General features: G+C 40.5%; 1 protein-coding gene across 4 annotated transcripts in view; it reads left to right on the top strand.

The window, feature by feature from the left end:
- TBCK (TBC1 domain containing kinase) overlaps positions 1-21928 on the top strand; it is an 85396-nt gene that overhangs the window by 42832 nt on the left and 20636 nt on the right. For all 4 annotated transcript variants that reach the window (XM_028743222.2, XM_028743221.2, XM_028743223.2 and 1 more), the window contains 7 exons: positions 304-366; positions 1197-1323; positions 1964-2014; positions 3656-3739; positions 7721-7806; positions 11332-11368; positions 18728-18889. In XM_028743222.2, coding sequence (XP_028599055.2) covers positions 304-366; positions 1197-1323; positions 1964-2014; positions 3656-3739; positions 7721-7806; positions 11332-11368; positions 18728-18889 — 610 coding nt within the window. The remainder of the gene's footprint in view (positions 1-303; positions 367-1196; positions 1324-1963; positions 2015-3655; positions 3740-7720; positions 7807-11331; positions 11369-18727; positions 18890-21928) is intronic.

Genomic DNA, 21928 nt, shown 5'->3' with positions numbered 1-21928 from the left:
TGTCCTAGTTTTGACATCCACACAGGCTCACAAGTGTCCGAAAACAGCCTGTGGCCATGAAATCGTAGTTTGTTGCTGTATTTTAGTTAAAGAATTGTGCATTGTTCTGAGAGAAGGGTTTGGGTGATGGGCAGGGAGAGCACCTCATCTGAACCAGAGAATAATTTGGACCACTTGCCAAAACTCCTGCATGAATGAGTTTTGCTGGCATTTCTGTTAGTGCCGCATATGTAGCATTAATTCTAGCGATGAGTTCAGTTGCGCATGTAGGTTCTTACCGCTTTGATGTCTTATGGATTTTAGGGTGACATTCAAGCAAAGTATGACGCTATTGACAAGGACACTCCGATTCCTACAGATAGACAAGTAAGATTCTTCTTTTCATATGATCAACTGTGAAATTATGAAAATACATTCAAGTACAACTTAATTATTGGACAGATAATAAAATAAACTTTCTGGCACACAAAACCCTTCACAATGTACAGTGGTACCTCGGGTTAAGTACTTAATTCGTTCCATAGCTCCGTTCTTAACCTGAAACTGTTCTTAACCTGAAGCACCACTTTAGCTAATGGGGACTCCTGCTGCCGCCGCACTGCTGGATCACAATTTCTGTTCTCATCCTGAAGCAAAGTTCTTAACCCAAGGTACTAGTTCTGGGTTAGCGGAGTCTGTAACCTGAAGCGTATGTAACCCGAGGTACCACTGTACTTCAAAAGAGTAATAGAACAATAAAATCTATCAGAATCCTTCATCTGTATGGTTCTGCTGAAGAGGGAGACTCTGTTTGTGCTGGTGTGCATTTGCCCAAGAACATGTATGCGCCTGAGTGTGAGGTGGCCCCTATTGACAAGAGTTTTGGGATGCCAGTGGAAAAATGTTACCCTCAACAACACCAAGATACCCTATGGGTTTGTGGCATAATCGACCTATTTGTGCTCTTTTGCACAAAACTTTCCTTATTTCCCATGACTTCTTCCATTCTCCCATTCAGTGATATGCAAAGAACAGCAGTTTTGGGAGGACATATTCTCAGATCCACCCTGGAACTAGTATGGGAGACTAGAACAGATGGAAACTGATGCCTGCTTTGAACTCTACGAACCCAGAGCGGAATTGAGCATACATTCCACTTTGGAGCTTTGTTATAGTACTTCTCTCACTCTCCTTTTCTGTGCTTGCCTATATCGTAGATTGAAGTTGACATTCCTCGCTGCCATCAGTATGATGAATTGCTGTCATCACCGGAGGGTCACGCAAAATTTAGACGGGTACTGAAAGCATGGGTAGTTTCGCATCCCGGTCTTGTATATTGGCAAGGTTAGTTCAGCTGACTTACTATGCTGAGGAATTATTATTTTTTTAATCTTAAATTTACTTAAGCAATCAGGACCATATTTTATGTTTTCTTTCTATGCTGTAGAATAAACCACAACAACATATATATATATATATATATTTAGCTTCGGATATAAGAAATGCAGTAATTCAATCTGTTGGCTTTAAAAAAACAAACCCGAGTTTTGTGAATTTTCATGGAATTAAGAATTGTTGATTCTTCTGTTGTTTTCATGCTGTGCTTTAAAATATCAGTTAGATTATTTCCACATAGTGAATAAATTGTAGCTAAACAGAGTAATGATCAACATCTCAATTACACCTTTAAGTAATGATTTATAGAATGTAATATACCTGGAGTTTTTCTGCAGTTGGTGGACATTACAGAAGTGGGAGGGGGGACTGACAAGTAAAATAAATTTTACTTCAGGATCGCTTCACACATGCTTTTTGAGGCAAATGCATATTGCTGCATGCGAGAAACACTTGAAAAAATATACACATTCTCTATACAGAGCATATGGCTGTGTTGGGGGTGAGTGAAGTAAAACTGAGGACTGCGTAATATCTGGCAAATCACATTAACATCATTGGTGCATTCATTTGTTTTTGTCCCTTGTAGGTCTTGACTCCCTTTGTGCGCCGTTCTTATACTTGAATTTCAACAATGAAGGTAAGCATTTTCCACTCTTAGTTTGTTGTTCTCTCCAGACGAGATGTCTGCTATTTCCCATCTCTCATCTCTCCTCATCCTGTAAATAGTTCCTGCATGCGCTGAACTCCAGAAACTACATAGACAGGATGTCTCATATAATATTGTCACAACTGCTCCCTCATACCTGGCTTCCATGGTTCACCGGTAATGTAGGGATTTCAACAACATAAGAACCAGCTGGTTCATTGCATATTAGCATAACTTTTCCACTTGGATTGCTGTTGCTAACATGAGAATATGCACATGATTTCTGCTGTACTTCTGATGCTTTGTTATGCCATTGTTGCTTATTCTTTTTAAGCCGCTTTGGTATTCATTACATAGAAAGCAGCATAGAAATACAGTCAACCAGTCATTCACCATCAAAAGAATGTTTGTGTAGATGCATTGTACAGAGATCATACGGCTCGGGAACATTGCTAATCGCTTCCACCACATCCTGTGTTGATCTGATGCGAAATTCATTACGGAACATAGTTGGGTGTTTTATGTACGTGAAGAAGGCTATTATATGTGTTATATGTATGTTAATGAGGATGCGGGTGGCGCTGTGGGTTAAACCACAGAGCCTAGGACTTGCTGATCAGAAGGTCGGCGGTTCGAATCCCCGTAGCTCGGTCCCTGCTCCTGCCAACCTAGCAGTTCGAAAGCACGTCAAAGTGCAAGTAGATAAATACCATATTTTTTGCTCTATAAGACTCACTTTTTCCCTTCTAAAAAGTAAGGGGAAATGTGTGTGCGTCTTATGGAGCGAATGCAGGCTGCGCAGCTATCCCAGAAGCCAGAACAGCAAGAGGGGTTGCTGCTTTCACTGCGCAGCGATCCCTCTTGCTGTTCTGGCTTCTGAGATTCAGAATATTTTTTACTTGTTTTCCTCCTCCAAAAACTAGGTGCGTCTTGTGGTCTGGTGCATCTTATAGAGCGAAAAATATGGTAGGTACCGCTCTGGCGGGAAGGTAAACGGTGTTTCCGTGCGCTGCTCTGGTTCGCCAGAAGCGGCTTAGTCATGCTGGCCACATGACACGGAAGCTGTACGCCGGCTCCCTCGGCCAATAAAGCGAGATGAGCGCCGCAACCCCAGAGTCGGCCACGACTGGACCTAATGGTCAGGGGTCCCTTTACCTTTGTATGTGTTAATATAGGTGCCTCTTTGTCAGGTCCCCGATACACTTGCTGGTGCCCTGGCTTGGAAAAATGCAGGGAAATGTTCTAGCAGAAACCGATTGCCCACCTACTTCTGGCATCTCCCCTTTGTAAGCCTTCTCACTTCTGAGTGGGGTGGGTTATGGGAGTGTGGTATAGGTGGGGAGGGTCTCTGAAAATCAGAGGAGGTGCTGTACAGAAGCAGAGGTCTTACCTTTGGAAGAGAATTTTCAGGGGTTTGCTGGGGAAAGGGGAGGGTGGGAAAGTGACTTCTGCATGCTTTACGCAAGACCCAACCCTCTTTTTTTCATGGGTAGTTGTTAATTTTTGCAAATGTTTTTTTTTTAATTACAGGAGCCTTTCACATTCACAATGTAGCTTATGAAATAAAGTGTAATTTTACTGTAACGCTAATAATGTTATCTTTTCCTAATGATCTCCTCTTCTTTTTTAAAGCCCTGGCCTATGCCTGTATGTCTGCCTTTATTCCAAAATACCTGTATAACTTCTTTCTGAAAGACAATTCTCATGTGATTCAAGGTAGGTTTTCTGTTGAACCTCCTTTTTAGAAGTCTGCCTTGATAGGTCTTATATAGCTTTAGATGTATAGGGAGGTATTCAACTAAATTTTAACTGAGAGTAGGCCATTGAAATTAATGGACCTAACTTAGTCATGTTCATTAATTTTAGTGGGTCCGCTCTGTCTCCACACTGTACATCATCTTCAAAGCCTCTCTCGTTAATATATTATAACAGTGTAGGGTGATTGTTAGATGTTAGCCATACTTAAATTAGATCAATTGAAATCAACCAAGAAGTAACTTAAATCCACTTATTTCAATGGTTTTGCTCCAAGTATGACTTAGAGCAGGGCTGTCCAACAGGTCGGTCGCAATCTACTGGTCGATTGCGGGATGCCCCTGCTCAATCCTGCTCAATCGCTGGAGCCTCCCTCTAAAAAACTTGGACAGCCCTGACTTAGAGGATATATTGGGTAATATGTGACTGATATTTGTTAGTATGGTTCTGATCATCTCCATCAGATTCTGGGTGGTATTCAACCACGTTCTCTTCAGAACAGACCCACTAAAAGCTTATACCGTGGGGAAAGCTTTACTTCCTCTCTCATACCACTAGAGCTCAGGGTTATCCACTGAGGCTGAATGTTCAAAGACTCGGGACAGACAAAAGAACGTAATTCTTCATGCAGAACATAGTTAAACTGTGGAACTCATTGCTACGTGAAACGGTGATGGTCACACAACTTGGGTGACTTTAAAAGAGGATGAGATACAAGAGTTTGTTAAAATTTAGGCTTAGCAGCTTGTTAGATCAACGCAGATTTAATTAATGCACTTTTTATTATTTCCAGTTTCATTTATAACAGTTTTAACTGCTATTGTGCATGTAGTATCTTCATTACTCTTCCATAGGCAGAGGTTCTTTTCTAACATTGATACCTTGTGACCCTTTTAACTGGCGATTGAACCTGACTCCTAGTGTGTGCAAAATACATACAGTACTCTGGTGCTGACTTTTCCTCAAAGGTAGAGCCTTCTCCCTCCCCAGCAGCTTGTGCTTCTTTCCTGCATATGAAATAAATTGGAGAAAATATAGAAATGGCACATGTAGCAGATCCAAACGACTTCTTTTAAAGTCAGACGCTTATGGTGCCTTTTGAAAATTCCTGAAAAATATATCTGTACCTCAGTCTGGAACAAAAGAGAAATACCCTCATGGCTCTTGGCACTTAGAAGCTGTTGAAACTGTAATGCAAATAGCAAGACAAGATGAGGTGTGGTCACCCACTACACAGGGTGACAAGAAAAAACCTTCAGTGCAAACACAATCTATGTCTCATTTCTGGAAGGAAAATAGACCTGTGTGTGTTTAAGTATTCTACAAAGGAATAAAGTTGATGGGACTAGTATTTTTTAAAAAAAACAGAAGTGGAAATAACAGAAGATAAAAAAACCCCTGTTTAGTTTGGAAATAGCATGCTTTAAGGTTAGATAATAGAACTGTAATTTAATTGTACGGGGTAAACAACTTAAGAACTTCCTGCTCTATACGCTTTCATAAAAGCTTAGAGATGTTTAAAGGATGAAAGAAACTAGTTTTGTAAATGGAAAACTTTATATTTGGAAGTGTCCCTCCTCCCAGACATTTAGTCTACTCATGGTATTTGCACCACTTGAAATAAAAATGGCAGTCTTTTATGAGGGCATACAATACAGTGGTGCCTCGCAAGACGAAATTAATACGTTCCGCGAGTTTTTTCGTCTTGCGATTTTTTCGTCTTGCGAAGCACGGTTTCAGAAAAGTTTTGGAAAAGCTTCAAAAATCACCAAAGTCTTCAAAAACCTCAAAAAAGGCTACCACACCGCGTTCTATGAGTTGCTCCTCGAAGTCAAGTCGCAACTGTATTAACGGTTTTAAGAAAAAGGAAACAAACTTGCAAGACGTTTTCGTCTTGCGAAGCAAGCCCATAGGGAAAATCGTCTTGCGAAGCAACTCAAAAAAACAAAAACCCTTTCGTCTTGCGAGTTTTTCGTCTTGCGAGGCATTCGTCTTGCGAGGTACCACTGTGTATAGAAATTGATACAGGTTTCAGGAGGCCACAGTTGTGCTTTGTTAGAAAACCCATGAGTGACTGTTCCTAAACCCATGAGTATTCAAGGGGTGTTTCGTAAAGGCATCAGCCCCACACAGTGGCCTTCAAGGTCAATTTGGGCCATTGATAGGTTCACAATCCAGCCAGCGTCACATGGGGATGCCGATTGTATGAACCACCAGTACTTCTTGCGGCTAAACATACGTGATTACAGTAGTTCAAAGAAGTGTCACTTGTTATTGCACAAAATTGTGACTGCTGTGAATATGGATCCCACATCGAAGCATGAGTTTAGAAATCAGTGCTTCCATCCGCTTTTGGTTGCAAGTCTTTGACAGCCCCTAACTCTTAAGGTATCTGTAGTATGGGAACTGTCAGCCTTAAGACGAGGGGTACGCATAGTATCACCACTTTCTTGTCGATGTGTCGCACACAGCCTTGGTATAGGCTTTTTCAGATTTTGAGAATGCAAGACCTGTTTAAAGTTTACAGCTAAAATATACTGAAGGAATAATTTGTATCATCTAAGCCAGTGCTGTTTGGCTGATCCCAGCCAATAGATTTTCATGGAAAGACGTGTGCCTTCAATAGACACTTAATTAACCATGTAATCCCACAAAGCAATTATATTTTATGAGCCTTGCTGTTCAAATAAAGATGGTATTTAACAAGGTATAGCATATCCATCTAGAACCACTGAAGGCACGAATCCCTTGTTTGAAAAGAAATGTGCTTTTAGGAAACTAATTGTACATTTGTTTTCATCAGCACATAGCTGAGTTTATGCGATTAGTCGCTTTAAATACTTTACCTGTGGTTGGTGAATTCATTAGGAACGTAAATATGTTAACACTACATTCGGAGAGGAGAAAGGTATATAAATTAAGGATCGTTTCAGGGGCTTAGAGATAATGCAGTACTGAAGGATCACGTGAGTTTTCATGCCAAAATAAAAGTACTACCCAAAGCTCTGAGGCAAAAATAGAAGTAAGAATTCATTTTATTTATTAAATTTCTTTACAGTACTCCTTTTCACCCGAGGATCACAGGGTGGTTACTGTATAAAAACAGAAAAATACATAACGGTAACAAGCAAAAACAGTAACTCCCTACAGTTTAAAAGGCCATGTATTATTTAATTAGCCATAAGTAGCAGAGTGCTATTGTGGTCACATCCTGCTTATGGTCTTCCCATTGGCATCAGGTGGACCACTGTGAGAACAGGATGCTGGACTAGATAGACCTTCGATCTGGTCCAGTATGGCTCCTACAACTGATGGACTGAACATCAATTGACTGTAGCAACAAACGCAAAATCTGGTTTGTAAAAAACACTGATCTTATGAGACGATACACTAATATTTTATTGGAAGTGCTACATAGAAACCAGGAGATCAAAATATCAAGCACCATAAATATGTTCAATGATCCTTTATGTATTATGATTGGTATAAAACAGATGGCCATAAACTGCTTCTCGCTACCGTCACAAATACCATCATAATCACACACCTGGCAAGCACAGATTAAAAGTAAATTATTTTTAACAGCTGAAGTAAACTTTCTAACAGCATGTCAAAGTGTTTAATGTTGTCCTATTAAAGAGGATGTAAAAATGTATGTATACGGAAATCATGTACATACAAACTGCACATATGTACAAAATCTACTGCAATGTTTGTGTCCCCCCCACCCCTTTCCCCCTTCTTTTAAGGGAAGGGAAAAAATAATGAAACATAATATTGATGTGATTGCAGGTCACTTATAGTAAATATTTTGAGCTTGTTTCCTTGTGTTCTCTTTGTAATAGGGGATTCCACCAAGCAGACTTACTTTCTGATCCCTAAGGCCTAAATTCCGAGTGAAAGGTTTTCTAATATGTCTTTCCTTTTCTATCGCTCTTTCAGAATACCTGACAGTTTTCTCCCAGATGATTGCATTCCATGACCCCGAGCTGAGTAACCATCTCAACGAAATTGGCTTCATTCCAGATGTAAGTGGAAATGCTTCTTGTGAGTTTTTAATAAATAGCAGGAGGGAAAGGGAAAGTGGGGTCAGTCTCAAAGGTTTGTTTCCGCATATCAGAACCCAAAACAAAGTTGATGCAAGAAACCTTCAGAACCTGATAGGAGCTGCCGGTGCAATTAGTTGGTGTTGTACCACTTAACATGCTATCACTGTCAAATCTGTATAGTGTGGTGGAATTCAGCTAAATTTTAATCAGAGTAATTAATGGCTCTGACTTAGCCACGTTCATTGATTTAAGTGGCTCTACTCTGAGTAGTGGACGTCTATGCAGAAGCATTTGAATTGCAGTTATGTTCAAAGTCTGCAAGCAGAATTTCCTGGGAGTTCACCTTCCCATGCCAGCGCTCAGTCCTTGATGCAAGGAGGTTTACAGTCTGAAGAAGTTTGCAAATAAAGTAATGGGGAGAGTATATAATTACATGGAAAACAAGCTATCTGCAAAACTGTATTTTCCATACAAATGGGTTTGCTATCCTACAATAAGCCTAATAGGAGCTGTGCGTGTCACTTGGAAAATAAAATTGATACCGGCGACTCATCAGGATCCATCTAGGTTGAAGCATATGCACTTCAGCAGTGATCCGAACCAGATTTTCATGCTTGAGTACTAATCCTATCAAATTGAACACTGATAAATCTTCCAGGTTCCTGCTGTGCAAGAGATTATTTCTTGCCACTCTGCCATTTGTTTTTATATTATAGAGCTCTTGAATAGAGTCTTGAACACTACTGAGCAGCAAGTATTATCATTGGTCACAATGTCTGCCTGAAGTATTATGTGGAGAAAAGTGAGCAGGGTTTCTTAAAAACAACAACACCGAACAATAACTGTTGTATACATTTTATAAAATCTTACACTCTGTTATGAAAATGTCAATATTTCCTGTGTAATTCTGACATGAAAACAATAATCTCTTAACCCAAAGGATCCTTACTACCAAAACATGAACTTGTATGTTTAAATTATTCAGTCACAGTTTTGATTTGCCATTAATTATAGGTTCTGGCTGTGTCTACTTGGTAACCACTTAAGAAAGTGGCTACCAAAAGCTTTGATTTTATTCACCTGCAAGTAACTTACCCCCTAGCTAATTACAAGTGCTTAACAAAAAAGTATTGCTGCTAAGTTTGTGTAATGATGGTACAGCTAATTGTTATTTGAGAGGATACTAGTGTCAATTTTTTGTCCTTTAATCAAGCTTTTGGGCCAATTTTTTAAAATTACAGATGTGCCGTAAGTACCATCAAAACACACAAATACATCAAAGAATTGAGGTTTTGCATATTACAATGGCGTCCACACCACATTTACTTTATATGGAAGCAGCAAGAGAGCAAGGTTGAGTGAAACACATGTCTTGATCCACTTTCAGGTCTGCTGCAAAGGAGTGGAATATGTAACCCACCCATGTAAAACCCAGCAGTAAGAGAAAGAGGGTGTGCTGGTTAATCATGCCTTCTCCCCCACCAGTAACATGGTACATTCAAAGGGGGGGGGGGACTGATCTAGCAGTGATGAGTTGCATTACATTTGACTTGGTGTCAGGTAGACTGACCTACTTATATTCTAAGATTTATACACTATTTGATGGAAAAACAAAAAACCTCAAAGCGGTTTACAAAAAGATAAGTCAAGAAAATTTCACAACCATACCTTAAAATGCTCAAAAGTTAAAGTACTAAAACACTATAGACCTAGAACATGATTCAAGTGTAACTGAAATGTCAGTGGTATTTCCACCCAATTTTTACCTTTTTTTTTGCCAGGCCATAGGCCCATGGGAAGCCTGCAAGCAGTTAGAGATCAATTCAATTCCCTGTTCACAAATTATTTTGAGCTGGAGGGGAGGGGAAATCTATAAAAATATTTGCTTCACAAGATTGTTGTGAGGGTAAAACTTTGAAAGATCTGGGAACTTAGTGTATTGACTGTTAGTCGTACTTTATTATTGGCAAGCTCTGTTTGACAAACAGTATTTGTAAGTCCATCTTAAAGATAAAACTTTGGGGGGGATATTGCAGTAAGAATTTGTAGCAGTCTCTGCCACTTGGTTATACTTGAGTGAGGTTGGTAGGGGGCACTGTGTACTAAGAACAATTCATCTCAACGAATAGAAGCTCGTTGTTGCAGCTGTTCTTAAATGCAAATTTGGGAAGCAAGTATTGAATCAGATATTTTGGCGTATTTTTCTTTCTATTTTCATGTTTCTCCTTTTGTCTCCCTAAGGCACAACTAGACACACAACTGATTATAGTGCCATTTGTGAAAGGAATGTTGATAACTTATTGTTTTTCCTTTGCTTTTCCTTGAATATTATATTGAGGGGGGTGCATTGCACCCTCAGATAGTGAAATGAAATACTAATTTACTACTTTTTCAGTGTATTGACTAGTTGTCAGTAAGGTCTGATACATCTCTGAGACCATCCCTCTACGTCAGTGTGTTAGGCCTCAATCATTTGAATTTATACAATTTCCACTAACACAATTTCAGTTAATCAGTACGGTCTAATAGAAGCTAAATATTTGAGAACTGGTATTTTGTCACAGCGGGTCTGCTACCAGAGAGACAAATGGTCATTAAATGAACTGTGGATTGTCTCTTCTGTATACTGTACTCAGTTTCGCCACCTTGACTTACTGGGCACAAAAGCTTTCTTTGTATTGCTTAGACCTAGGCCCGCATGAGTGCAAATAGAGCATTTTACACACACACATAGACACATGCACACACATGAGACAGATAGAGTCTGATAGAATCAGAAAGGACATCTGCTTCAGTGCCATGCAATTTCATATGGCCTTAGCCTCTCCATAAGATGGTTGCTTGTTACTTTCCAGAGAGAAATCTCAGCCTAGTACAAACCTAAAGGGAATACGCCACACCCACCCACTTTGTAGAAAATGTAATAGGTAAACTGAGCTGCACAACAATTATATGAAGCTGGAATTAACGATAACTCAGTAGAAAGCAGCAGTTCTTTCCAGGGACGGTTATGTAACCCATTTTTCTTAATCATGGAAAGATGGCTTCCCTCACCTCTTTATCATACTTCCACACTTCCTCCCTTCTGTGAACAGATTATTTTATAGATTAAGACTTCTCGGCTTCAGCATAGGAGAGGTGGGAGAGAGGAAGCTCCCATTTTGATTCCAAAGAAGAAATTTCATATATAGAAAAACCACGTGCAAATTTTGTAATGAGAGAAAGCAAAATGATGGAGCGCTTGTTGAAATCCCCCTACATGACTCCTGGATTACAGTTATTACACAGAGCCATGAAATAGTGGAGTGCAGGTTCTAGGGGTTTAAATTGCAGCGTTGGTAGCATGCTACTGCGATACAGATTTTAAACTGCAATCCTGACTTTCAATTGCTCACACTTGTTACAATCAGAGGCTGCAGAACACTAAGGTGATAGAAAATTTACAAGGCTGTGCTTTAACACATGTATTCTTTTCTCCCCACCCTCTTCCTGTGGTTTTTATAGCTGTATGCTATCCCTTGGTTTCTCACAATGTTTACACGTGAGTATGACCCTTTGTCATTTTTTTCCTGTGCTAAGCATGACCTTTATATTGCATTATATCGCGACCATTTTTCACTTTGATCCGGGTTAAATATCTGGGGAACCTGTGAGTTTCCAGATGTTGTATTCCAACTCCTGCGTACACCAGTATGGTCAGTGGTCAGGAATGAAGGGAGTTGAAATCCAGCAACATCTGGAAGGGCACCAGTTCCTTAGGCCTGATATAGGACCTACAGAGGATGGCTAGGATTTCCTGCCAATGTTATGGAAGATTTGGGAGTCTGTAATACAGTGGAACTTCCCCTTACTCTCCTAAGTCCATGTGCCCCCCAAAATCTCCTTCAACCCTCTGGAGCTATTTTTTAGGGGGCTGCAGGAGAGAGAAGGGAGATACTCTGGTTTTCAAGCAGAATGGGAGTGTTGGATACAACCCCAAATTAGCAACATTTTCGTTTCTGATTGTCCTATTATAGTATTGAATTATTATAGTTCACTCAATTCATATATGTACTGTGGCACATTTTCACTTAGAAATATCCTCCTGCTGTTTTGTCTTGTCTTTTATGACATGCTCTAGCTTTGAGCAACTCTTACACATCCCCATCAGAAGGACTGTGCTCTTTCAGGGATAATTCCACGTTGTCCTTTCAAAGCAGTGGTGTCATTTCATTTTTAATTTGTATTCTATCTTCTTGAATTACTGCACTCCAGGTAATTTGCAACCTATAAAAACGACAAAATACACAACAAAAATCGCATTGTGATCCTATAAAAAAATTCCTTGCAGTAGCACCTTAAAGACCAACTAAGTTAGTTCTTGGTATGAGCTTTCGTGTGCATGCACACTTCTTCAGATACACTGAAACAGAAGTTGCCAGATCCTTCTATATAGTGAGAAGGTGGGGAGGGGTATTACTCAGAGGGGGGTGGGAATGGGTGATTGGCAGATAGCTGTGATGAGCCTGTTGACGACTATTAACGACTGCAGTAGGTCTTACAGGAAAAAGCAAGGGGTGAGAAGGTGAAAAATGGCTTTGTCATGTATAGTGAGATAAGAATCCAATGTCTTTATTCAGTCCAGGTGTCTCCATGGTTTTAAGTTTGGTAATGATTTGCAATTCAGCAGCTTCTCTTTCCAGTCTATTTCTGAAATTCCTTTGTAGTAAAACAGCTACTTTGAGATCTTGTATAGAATGTCCTGGGAGATTGAAGTGTTCTCCTACTGGTTTCTCTGTCTTGTGATTCTTGATGTCAGATTTATGTCCGTTTATTCTTTGGCGTAAGGTTTGGCCTGTTTGTCCAATATAGAGAGCTGAAGGACACTGTTGGCATTTGATGGCATACACAATGTTAGACGATGAGCAATTAAATAGTCCAGAGATGGTGTGTGTGATGTTGTTGGGGCCAGTAATGGTGTTGTCCGGGTGTATGTGGCAGCAAAGTTGGCATCTGGGTTTATTGCAGGCTCTGGTGCCAGTGTCCGTGTTAAGTCTGGTTGTAGTATTATTGTGGGTTAGGAGTTGTTTAAGATTGGGTGGCTGTCTGTAGGCAATGAAAGGTCTTCCTCCCAGAGCTTGAGAAAGAGAACTGTCATTGTCCAGGAGAGGTTGTAGATCTCTGATGATGCGTTGTACTGTTTTAACTTGGGAGCTGTATGTGATGACTAGAGGAGTTCTGTTATTTTCTTTTTTGGGTCTGTCTTGCAGCAAGTTCTCTCTGGGTATCAGTCTGGCTCTGTTGATCTGTTGTCTAACTTCATCTGCTGGGTATTTTAGTTCTAAAAAGGTTTGCTGTAGATCTCTTAGGTGAGAGTCTCTGTCTGTAGAATTGGAACAGATACGGCTGTAACGTAGTGCCTGGCTATAAACAATGGACTGTTTGGTATGTTTGGGATGGTGGCTAGAGGCATGTAGATATGTTTGTCGGTCAGTTGGTTTACGGTATAAGGTGGTGTCTATGCGCCCATCCTGTATTTTTATAGTAGTGTCCAAAAAATGTATTTCTTGCATAGATTGATTCATTGTTAGGTTGATTGTGGGGTGAAAATCATTGAATTTCTGGTGGAAGGTGTTCAGGGTCTGTTGACCATGTGTCCAGATGATAAAAATATCATCAATGTATCGCAGGTACAAGAGAGGTTTGAGTGGGTAGGAGTTTAGGAAACGTTGTTCTAAATCTGCCATGAAGATGTTGGCATACTGTGGGGCCATGCGGGTGCCCATTGCTGTGCCGCTGATCTGAAGGAACAGGTCATCACCGAATTTGAAGTTGTTGTGGGTAAGGACAAATTGGCAGAGTTTGGTGGCAAAGTCCGCTGTGGTTTTATCTGAAATGGGATGTTGGTATACAGAGATTCCACATCCATAGTAGCTAGTATAGTATTGTTGGGAAGATTACCTAAAATACACAAACCAGGAAATCCAGGACGCCCCATCATTTCAGGTATTGGCACTATCACAGTGGGTGTCTCCGGTTATATGGACACTGTTCTGAAACCATATGCCATCAGTGCTCCCAGCTATGTACGTGACACCACAGATTTCCTGAGGAAAATACAGTCTTTAAATAATCTTCCCAACAATACTATACTAGCTACTATGGATGTGGAATCTCTGTATACCAACATCCCACACAACGATGGTTTACAAGCTATAAGGAACACCATTTCAGATAAAACCACAGCGGACTTTGCCACCAAACTCTGCCAATTTGTCCTTACCCACAACAACTTCAAATTCGGTGATGACCTGTTCCTTCAGATCAGCGGCACAGCAATGGGCACCCGCATGGCCCCACAGTATGCCAACATCTTCATGGCAGATTTAGAACAACGTTTCCTAAACTCCTACCCACTCAAACCTCTCTTGTACCTGCGATACATTGATGATATTTTTATCATCTGGACACATGGTCAACAGACCCTGAACACCTTCCACCAGAAATTCAATGATTTTCACCCCACAATCAACCTAACAATGAATCAATCTATGCAAGAAATACATTTTTTGGACACTACTATAAAAATACAGGATGGGCGCATAGACACCACCTTATACCGTAAACCAACTGACCGACAAACATATCTACATGCCTCTAGCCACCATCCCAAACATACCAAACAGTCCATTGTTTATAGCCAGGCACTACGTTACAGCCGTATCTGTTCCAATTCTACAGACAGAGACTCTCACCTAAGAGATCTACAGCAAACCTTTTTAGAACTAAAATACCCAGCAGATGAAGTTAGACAACAGATCAACAGAGCCAGACTGATACCCAGAGAGAACTTGCTGCAAGACAGACCCAAAAAAGAAAATAACAGAACTCCTCTAGTCATCACATACAGCTCCCAAGTTAAAACAGTACAACGCATCATCAGAGATCTACAACCTCTCCTGGACAATGACAGTTCTCTTTCTCAAGCTCTGGGAGGAAGACCTTTCATTGCCTACAGACAGCCACCCAATCTTAAACAACTCCTAACCCACAATAATACTACAACCAGACTTAACACGGACACTGGCACCAGAGCCTGCAATAAACCCAGATGCCAACTTTGCTGCCACATACACCCGGACAACACCATTACTGGCCCCAACAACATCACACACACCATCTCTGGACTATTTAATTGCTCATCGTCTAACATTGTGTATGCCATCAAATGCCAACAGTGTCCTTCAGCTCTCTATATTGGACAAACAGGCCAAACCTTACGCCAAAGAATAAACGGACATAAATCTGACATCAAGAATCACAAGACAGAGAAACCAGTAGGAGAACACTTCAATCTCCCAGGACATTCTATACAAGATCTCAAAGTAGCTGTTTTACTACAAAGGAATTTCAGAAATAGACTGGAAAGAGAAGCTGCTGAATTGCAAATCATTACCAAACTTAAAACCATGGAGACACCTGGACTGAATAAAGACATTGGATTCTTATCTCACTATACATGACAAAGCCATTTTTCACCTTCTCACCCCTTGCTTTTTCCTGTAAGACCTACTGCAGTCGTTAATAGTCGTCAACAGGCTCATCACAGCTATCTGCCAATCACCCATTCCCACCCCCCTCTGAGTAATACCCCTCCCCACCTTCTCACTATATAGAAGGATCTGGCAACTTCTGTTTCAGTGTATCTGAAGAAGTGTGCATGCACACGAAAGCTCATACCAAGAACTAACTTAGTTGGTCTTTAAGGTGCTACTGCAAGGAATTTTTTTTGTTTTGACTATGGCAGACCAACACGGCTACCCATCTGTAATTGTGATCCTATAACCATCAAAATCCAAAATCAGTTAACAAAATTCAAGGACCCATTTCACATATATAGACCCAGTTCCCACATAATGCTAAGCTATGGTATGGCTTAGTGTTATGTCGAAACTCCCAGGCTCCAGGCAAACCATGAGCTGTAACTCGGGTTTCCTCTTCGTTTGCCACTTGTGGTTTAGCCAGAGTAGCATGGCAGCAGCAGGAAGAGAGGAAGAGCACAGTGGCTGCAATCTTCTCATGCATTCACTTGTTCACACTAAACCATGGTTTGGCTTAGCATTATGTGAGTAGTGGGCCATACATAGTATTACAGTATGATGCTTTTAAAAATTTTTTAGCAAATTTAGCAAATGATAATAAAATAAAATAAATAAAAAAGCGGGTGGCGCTGTGGGTAAAACCTCAGTGCCTAGGACTTGCCGATCGCATGGTCGGCGGTTCAAATCCCCGTGACGGGGTGAGCTCCCGTCTTTCGGTCCCAGCTCCTGCCCACCTAGCAGTTCGAAAGCACCCCCAAGTGCAAGTAGATAAATAGGTACCGCTTTATAGCGGGAAGGTAAACGGCGTTTCCGTGCGCTGCGCTGGTGCTGGCTCGCCAGAGCAGCTTCGTCACATTGGCCACGTGACCGGGAAGTGTCTTCGGACAGCGCTGGCCACCGGCCTCTTAAGTGAAATGGGCACACAACCCTAGAGTCGGACACGACTGGCCCGTACGGGCAGGGGTACCTTTACCTTTTTACCTAATAAAATCACCCTGGTCAATTGCAACAATTATTTAAAAATCGCAAACAACCCAGAAGATATATGTAAAAATACAATGCATAAAATGCCTCAATCCTACTGGTTTCTTAGAAGCACAGTAGGGTTACGGTTTGTTTGCACATACAGCAACACATTTTAAAAGTAGACCTAAAAGTTGTTACAGCAGTAACCATGTCTATATTATTGTGAAATTGTGTGATACAGTAAGACATGTCCTTAATTCACAGGGGATTTTCCTACAAGCACCTACAAGTGTGTTGCATAATCCATATACTTAACAGAAGATTTGCAGTATATCTAAGAATTGCCTTCTAAGCATTTTTCAAAAAATTCTTTTTTACTAGCATTTTATATCCATTTTTGTGTGGACACAACAACACAGAGCTGTGGTTTAAAAAGCTCAGTTTTGATATCGGGTATATCTCATGAGGTTTTAAATTTGTTTTATAAATTAACTATTATCCAAGGACATAATGGCAGTCCGATAAAGTCAAAGATTAACTATGATACTGATTCAGATGAGTTAATGTGAAGGGAAATCATTCAACTGCTTCTGTCCTTTGGAGAATTATATACCTCACATACAATTATAGTATTGTACATAAAGTTTGACTGATATTTAGTAAGCATAACAGGAGGAATAGTTTGTCTAAAAATGGGTGTCTGCATTAAAATGTGTTGCTCTCCTGGGTGCAAAAACTTCAGGGTTTATTTGTAACACTGTCACAGAAAGCTGAAGTCATGTTGTGGCTAAAAAGCTGCTCTAAATCAGGAAGTCCCCTGGTTCAAATGTTCTGCAATGAACTATTTTGGTGGCTTTAGTTTGTAAAAATAGATACTCCTCACTCAGAAAAAATGCCCTTGGCCATCTCATCACTCTATAAACAAGACCAAAACCTCTCTCCCTCCCCCAAAACATCCCCCCCCCCGAAATTTATCCCACCTCTATTCAATTTTTGGGGTGCCTCCAGATGTTTTGTACTAAAACTCCCGCCCGACCTAGTCAGGGATTATGGAGTTGTGGCCCAAAACATCTGGAAACAACCAGATTGGTAAACATGGATGTGTTAAGTCCGTCCTCACCCCTCCTCACTTTTCACAGTTAAATACTGAGCACTGCTGGCCTATTTATTGAAATATTTTGTGCTGCCTATGAAGGTCACCTAAAAATTATGACCTTTGCAAGTGACTATGTTGTATTAGTACCAAATTTGCCTGTAAATATGTTTTCCCCATGGACAACCACCTCTTGTCCTTCTGCCAACACCTTCTCAATATCACCAACTATTTTAGCACACTGAGCAATAGCTATCTGTGCACATTTCTTGATTAGTTTGTATATACGACGTCTCTAGTAAACATTTATTATAACAAGAAGATCGAAAATGTACTTATGGGAGAAAAGGGTCCCATTGAAACAGTTAGCTGGGAATTCAATGTCTATGCAGATCATGCATCTCTTTCCTTTTGCTTCAGTAATAAATACAGAGTGTTTCAACAAAAGAGAAAAGTCCTTGAAGTGTTTTTTTAGCAGAAAATATATAATTCTCTTAATTAGGCATTTAATAACACTGAAATGAGTTATTGATTACCTTTGGGAGTGATCTACAGATGAAGATAAATCTTTCTAAACAAGGTTGGGTATTCTTTGTTCTAAAATTAAAGCAATAACCTTCAAGTTGTGGTAATTTATCCAGAAAAATGGCTGTATATCTGTGACAGAAAATCATAGGCCTCTTTCACTATCCTACTCAATTTATCAATGAATCTATTGACTTAATAACATAACACTATTTGGGTTTCTCCAAATGGCTCTTCCACCACTTGGTTGCATGCATGCTATTAGGTCACCTGCTATTTAGGGCCTTTTCTTGTGTTGAATCTTATTTATAAACCCTTTGCGTACTGAGTTTGTGTTATCAGTTACATCATTGTTGTTCAACTTCAGCTCCCATCAGACCCAGCCAGCATGGCCAATGACCAGGGGTAATAGGAATTGTAGTCCAGCAACATCTGGAAGACCACAGGTTCCCCACTTTCGTTCTGCAGCAAAAGCCAAGGTGGTGCCTTCAAGAAGCTGCCCTCCAACTCCCATCAGTCCCAGCCAGCATGGCTAATGGTCAAGGATGATGGGAGCTGTAGTCCAGCAATACCACCACATTGACTACTCCTGTCAACAGTTCCAGGTCAACACAACCTTTTCTAAACATAATGATCAACAAACTAGTTTGGTTTGATCTACTGATGGGCCATGCAAGGTTTCTAGTCTCTCAAGATAATTAAACATAATTTTCCTGTCTTTCCCACCCCCTTGCAGATGTCTTTCCGTTGCACAAAATATTTCATCTGTGGGATACATTACTACTTGGGAATTCCTCTTTCCCTTTCTGTATCGGAGTGGCTATTCTGCAGCAGCTGAGGGACCGACTTCTCTCTAATGGATTCAACGAATGCATTTTGCTGTTTTCTGATTTGCCAGGTATTGCAAGTTTCTATGTTGGATGTCTTCCATTACGGTTCATGAAGTTTCTGTTGATAATTTTGGGTTTTGAGTGTAAGATCTTAGTAGGGAGATGGAAAATATTAATATAGATGGGTCCTTGCATTGCACTGAGTAGAGTTTGAATAAATTGTAGGACATATTTTGAGATGGAAAAAGCAAAATTGGATAGCTAAGTTGTAGGAGTGTAATATGAGAGAACTAAATTAACTGGGCATGCCATAGTGTGAAACCGCACACCTTTCCTAATAGATCTTCCAGTAATATGTGTTGCAGTTTCATTTGCTGTGGTGAGCAACCAGTTCCATTCTGACAGGTACAATGAGCCCCAGACTTCCTGCAGCCCTTGAAGTTGTGGTGTCATTCCTACAGTTGCATTGCGTTTCTGAAGGGCCCTAACTGCCTCACAAGCGAGTTCATGTCCCAGCTCTCCTCTTGAGCTTGGGACTCCAGTATTATGTTTTCCTTTTAAATCTTAGCAACCAGTTTTGTCTTGATTTCATTTTTTCACACACTAGGGTGTGTTTTCCCTTCTCCTGAGCAGAACGTTACAATCTCATTTGATGCAATCTCATTACCTTTTGATAGACTAGCAAACCACTCCATGCGCTGCTCTGGTTTGCCAGAAGCGGCTTAGTCATGCTGGCCACATGACCCGGAAGCTGTCTGTGGACAAATGCCGGCTCCCTCAGCCTATAGAGTGAGATGAGCGTGCAACCCCAGAGTCAGGGGTCCCTTTACCTTTTACCATAGGTTCTAATGGAACTGGAGAGCAACAGTTGCCTTCGAAAATATCTACAAGTGTGCATCACATTGAAAGCAGCTCTGGAATCCAAAGCCTCCCTTTACGAGGAGGCAGGAGCTGACCTCCTTATACGTTGTTCACATGGCAAGCAGCATGTTTGACAGCTTCTCCAGAAGCTGTCCCTGCAGACAGAGAAGGCTGGAGGAGAAGTGTCACATGCTTGACTTGCCTCTCGCCATCCCTCCCAGGAAGGTGTATTCGTTGCTGTTTCACTTTCAAGAAAAAGACACAAGAGCCGCTTGTTTATGAAAGGTTTTTTTTGTTTTGTTCTTTTACCCCTTACATATTCTTGAATCACCTGTGTTTGATGCCTTTGTCAAGAGAGCAAGAGGCAGATGTGTTTATAAAACAGTTCTAAAAATTCATCAAAGGTGAATAATGGTATTTGAGAACAGAAGCTATGCCTATGTGCCAATATTTAATAGCTTCCAGCCAAGTATGGGGTAGTGAAGCTGGCTTTGGTACAGATAGAAAGTGATTTGTTAGCACACACCTGCTTGCTGAAGTTGTTCTGTAATGTTGAGGCCTGCAAGATTGATGCCATTTTACCTAAAGCTCTGAATCCTTTAATTATACCCATTTTCCACTTGTATATATGTACATGATGCTCACATATTCAAGCTTATCAATCCTAGTTTTTAGCTATAAGGATGAAGAAACCCCAAACAATTTCTCATTCGCTCTTTCTTATCAGCTCCCTGGCTGTTGCATACTTGGTCATATTGTATATAGACTAATTACCTGGCATTTAATATCTCTTACGAGGTTCTATACAGATACATTTATCAGCATCTTCATATTTGGCTTCTCCATACATACAAAGCCTCCAGGCTTTATGAATAGATACTTGTTAACTATGTGTGTGTTTATATGTATGCACATGGATGTGTATATAGATAACGCAGGATTTGGGGTATGAAAGTTTGTTTGTTTTTAAATGGAAAAACCAGACAAGATCCATTTGTATCAGATTTTCAAAAGATGTCTGCAGCTTCATTTGGGAACCTCCAAGGGGTTTAGAACAGGAGTGGCAAACCTCAGGGCACTGCTGTTGGCCTGCCAGGCCCAAGCCAAATTTTCCCCGCCCTCCTCTGCAGTGTGAGGATGGGTCATGGGGGCAAAAGATGCATGCCTATTTGGCTTATCAATTGTACAAATGCAGCCAAAGACATATGATTGGACCTGGCAAGAATTCAGAACTTTATCTTTTACCTAACTACTTTTTTAAAAAGGAAATCGCTACGGTGCGACACAGTGCAGCATTGCAGTGTGATCGTGTGCCATGTTCAACCAATAGAAAACATGGAGGATTTTCAAGTAAATAGTAACATCAGTTAGTGAAAACGTTTTAGTGTCAGATGGAAAGCAATACAGTATCTAATAGGCAGAGCCCTACCAAGCTATAAGATGTGTGTTCACAGGAAAACTATGTGAAAAGGAAAGGCTTCTGCAAGCAGACCTCTTGATATCTTACTTTCTCCTCCCAAAGTGTTGTCTGTGTGCCTGGGGCAAGTTTTGTAGGACATTAAATAAAATGCTTGGGACTCAAAGGCCAGGCCAATGCTATTAACATGCATTCTTTCTAAGAGTGACAAGCAATTTATCTTTTCTAAATTTCCTCTTCGCATGCAGGGTCGCCAGAAAGAAGCAGGTTTCTGGAATGGATTTAATGATATGCAAAAGAAACGCTCTGTCACATTTATATATACTATTTGCTACACTTTTAATGAAACATTTTCTGTGTCAATAATCCCTTGTTTAGCGCTCTGTTTTTCCAGTGATCTGTCTTTGCAGAAAAGCGCTCCAGTGCTTTGCTGCGAAATTCCTCTCTTGTCACCTGTGTTCCTTCTTAACTTTGTGCTCTATGTGCTCTGCAGTCCCTGTGAAATACAGACTGAAAGTTTAAAATGACTGCTGGAGATTATGGCATCTTTCTGAAGGCTATAGGGCTTTGCTATTTATCAGTTATCATATGATAACACTTTACGGAAGTGTAATATGTGATTGTGAGTTGCAGCATGGAATATAAACTGCTGCAGCCTCAAATGTCTTTTCAGCCAGGTGTGACAGGTTTATCAAATCAAGGGAGATTAATGACTTGCTTTGTTTTGACAAAATACAGCTGCTAAATTTCCACTAAGAATTAGGCAACAGATTCTTTTCTCCGTGTCATTAAATCTACAGGAAATAAGTCCATTAACGAGGCTCATTTA

Source organism: Podarcis muralis, chromosome 9 (assembly GCF_964188315.1).
Source record: "Podarcis muralis chromosome 9, rPodMur119.hap1.1, whole genome shotgun sequence".
NCBI lineage: Eukaryota > Metazoa > Chordata > Lepidosauria > Squamata > Lacertidae > Podarcis > Podarcis muralis.
This window is presented reverse-complemented; position numbering and strand designations above follow the sequence as displayed.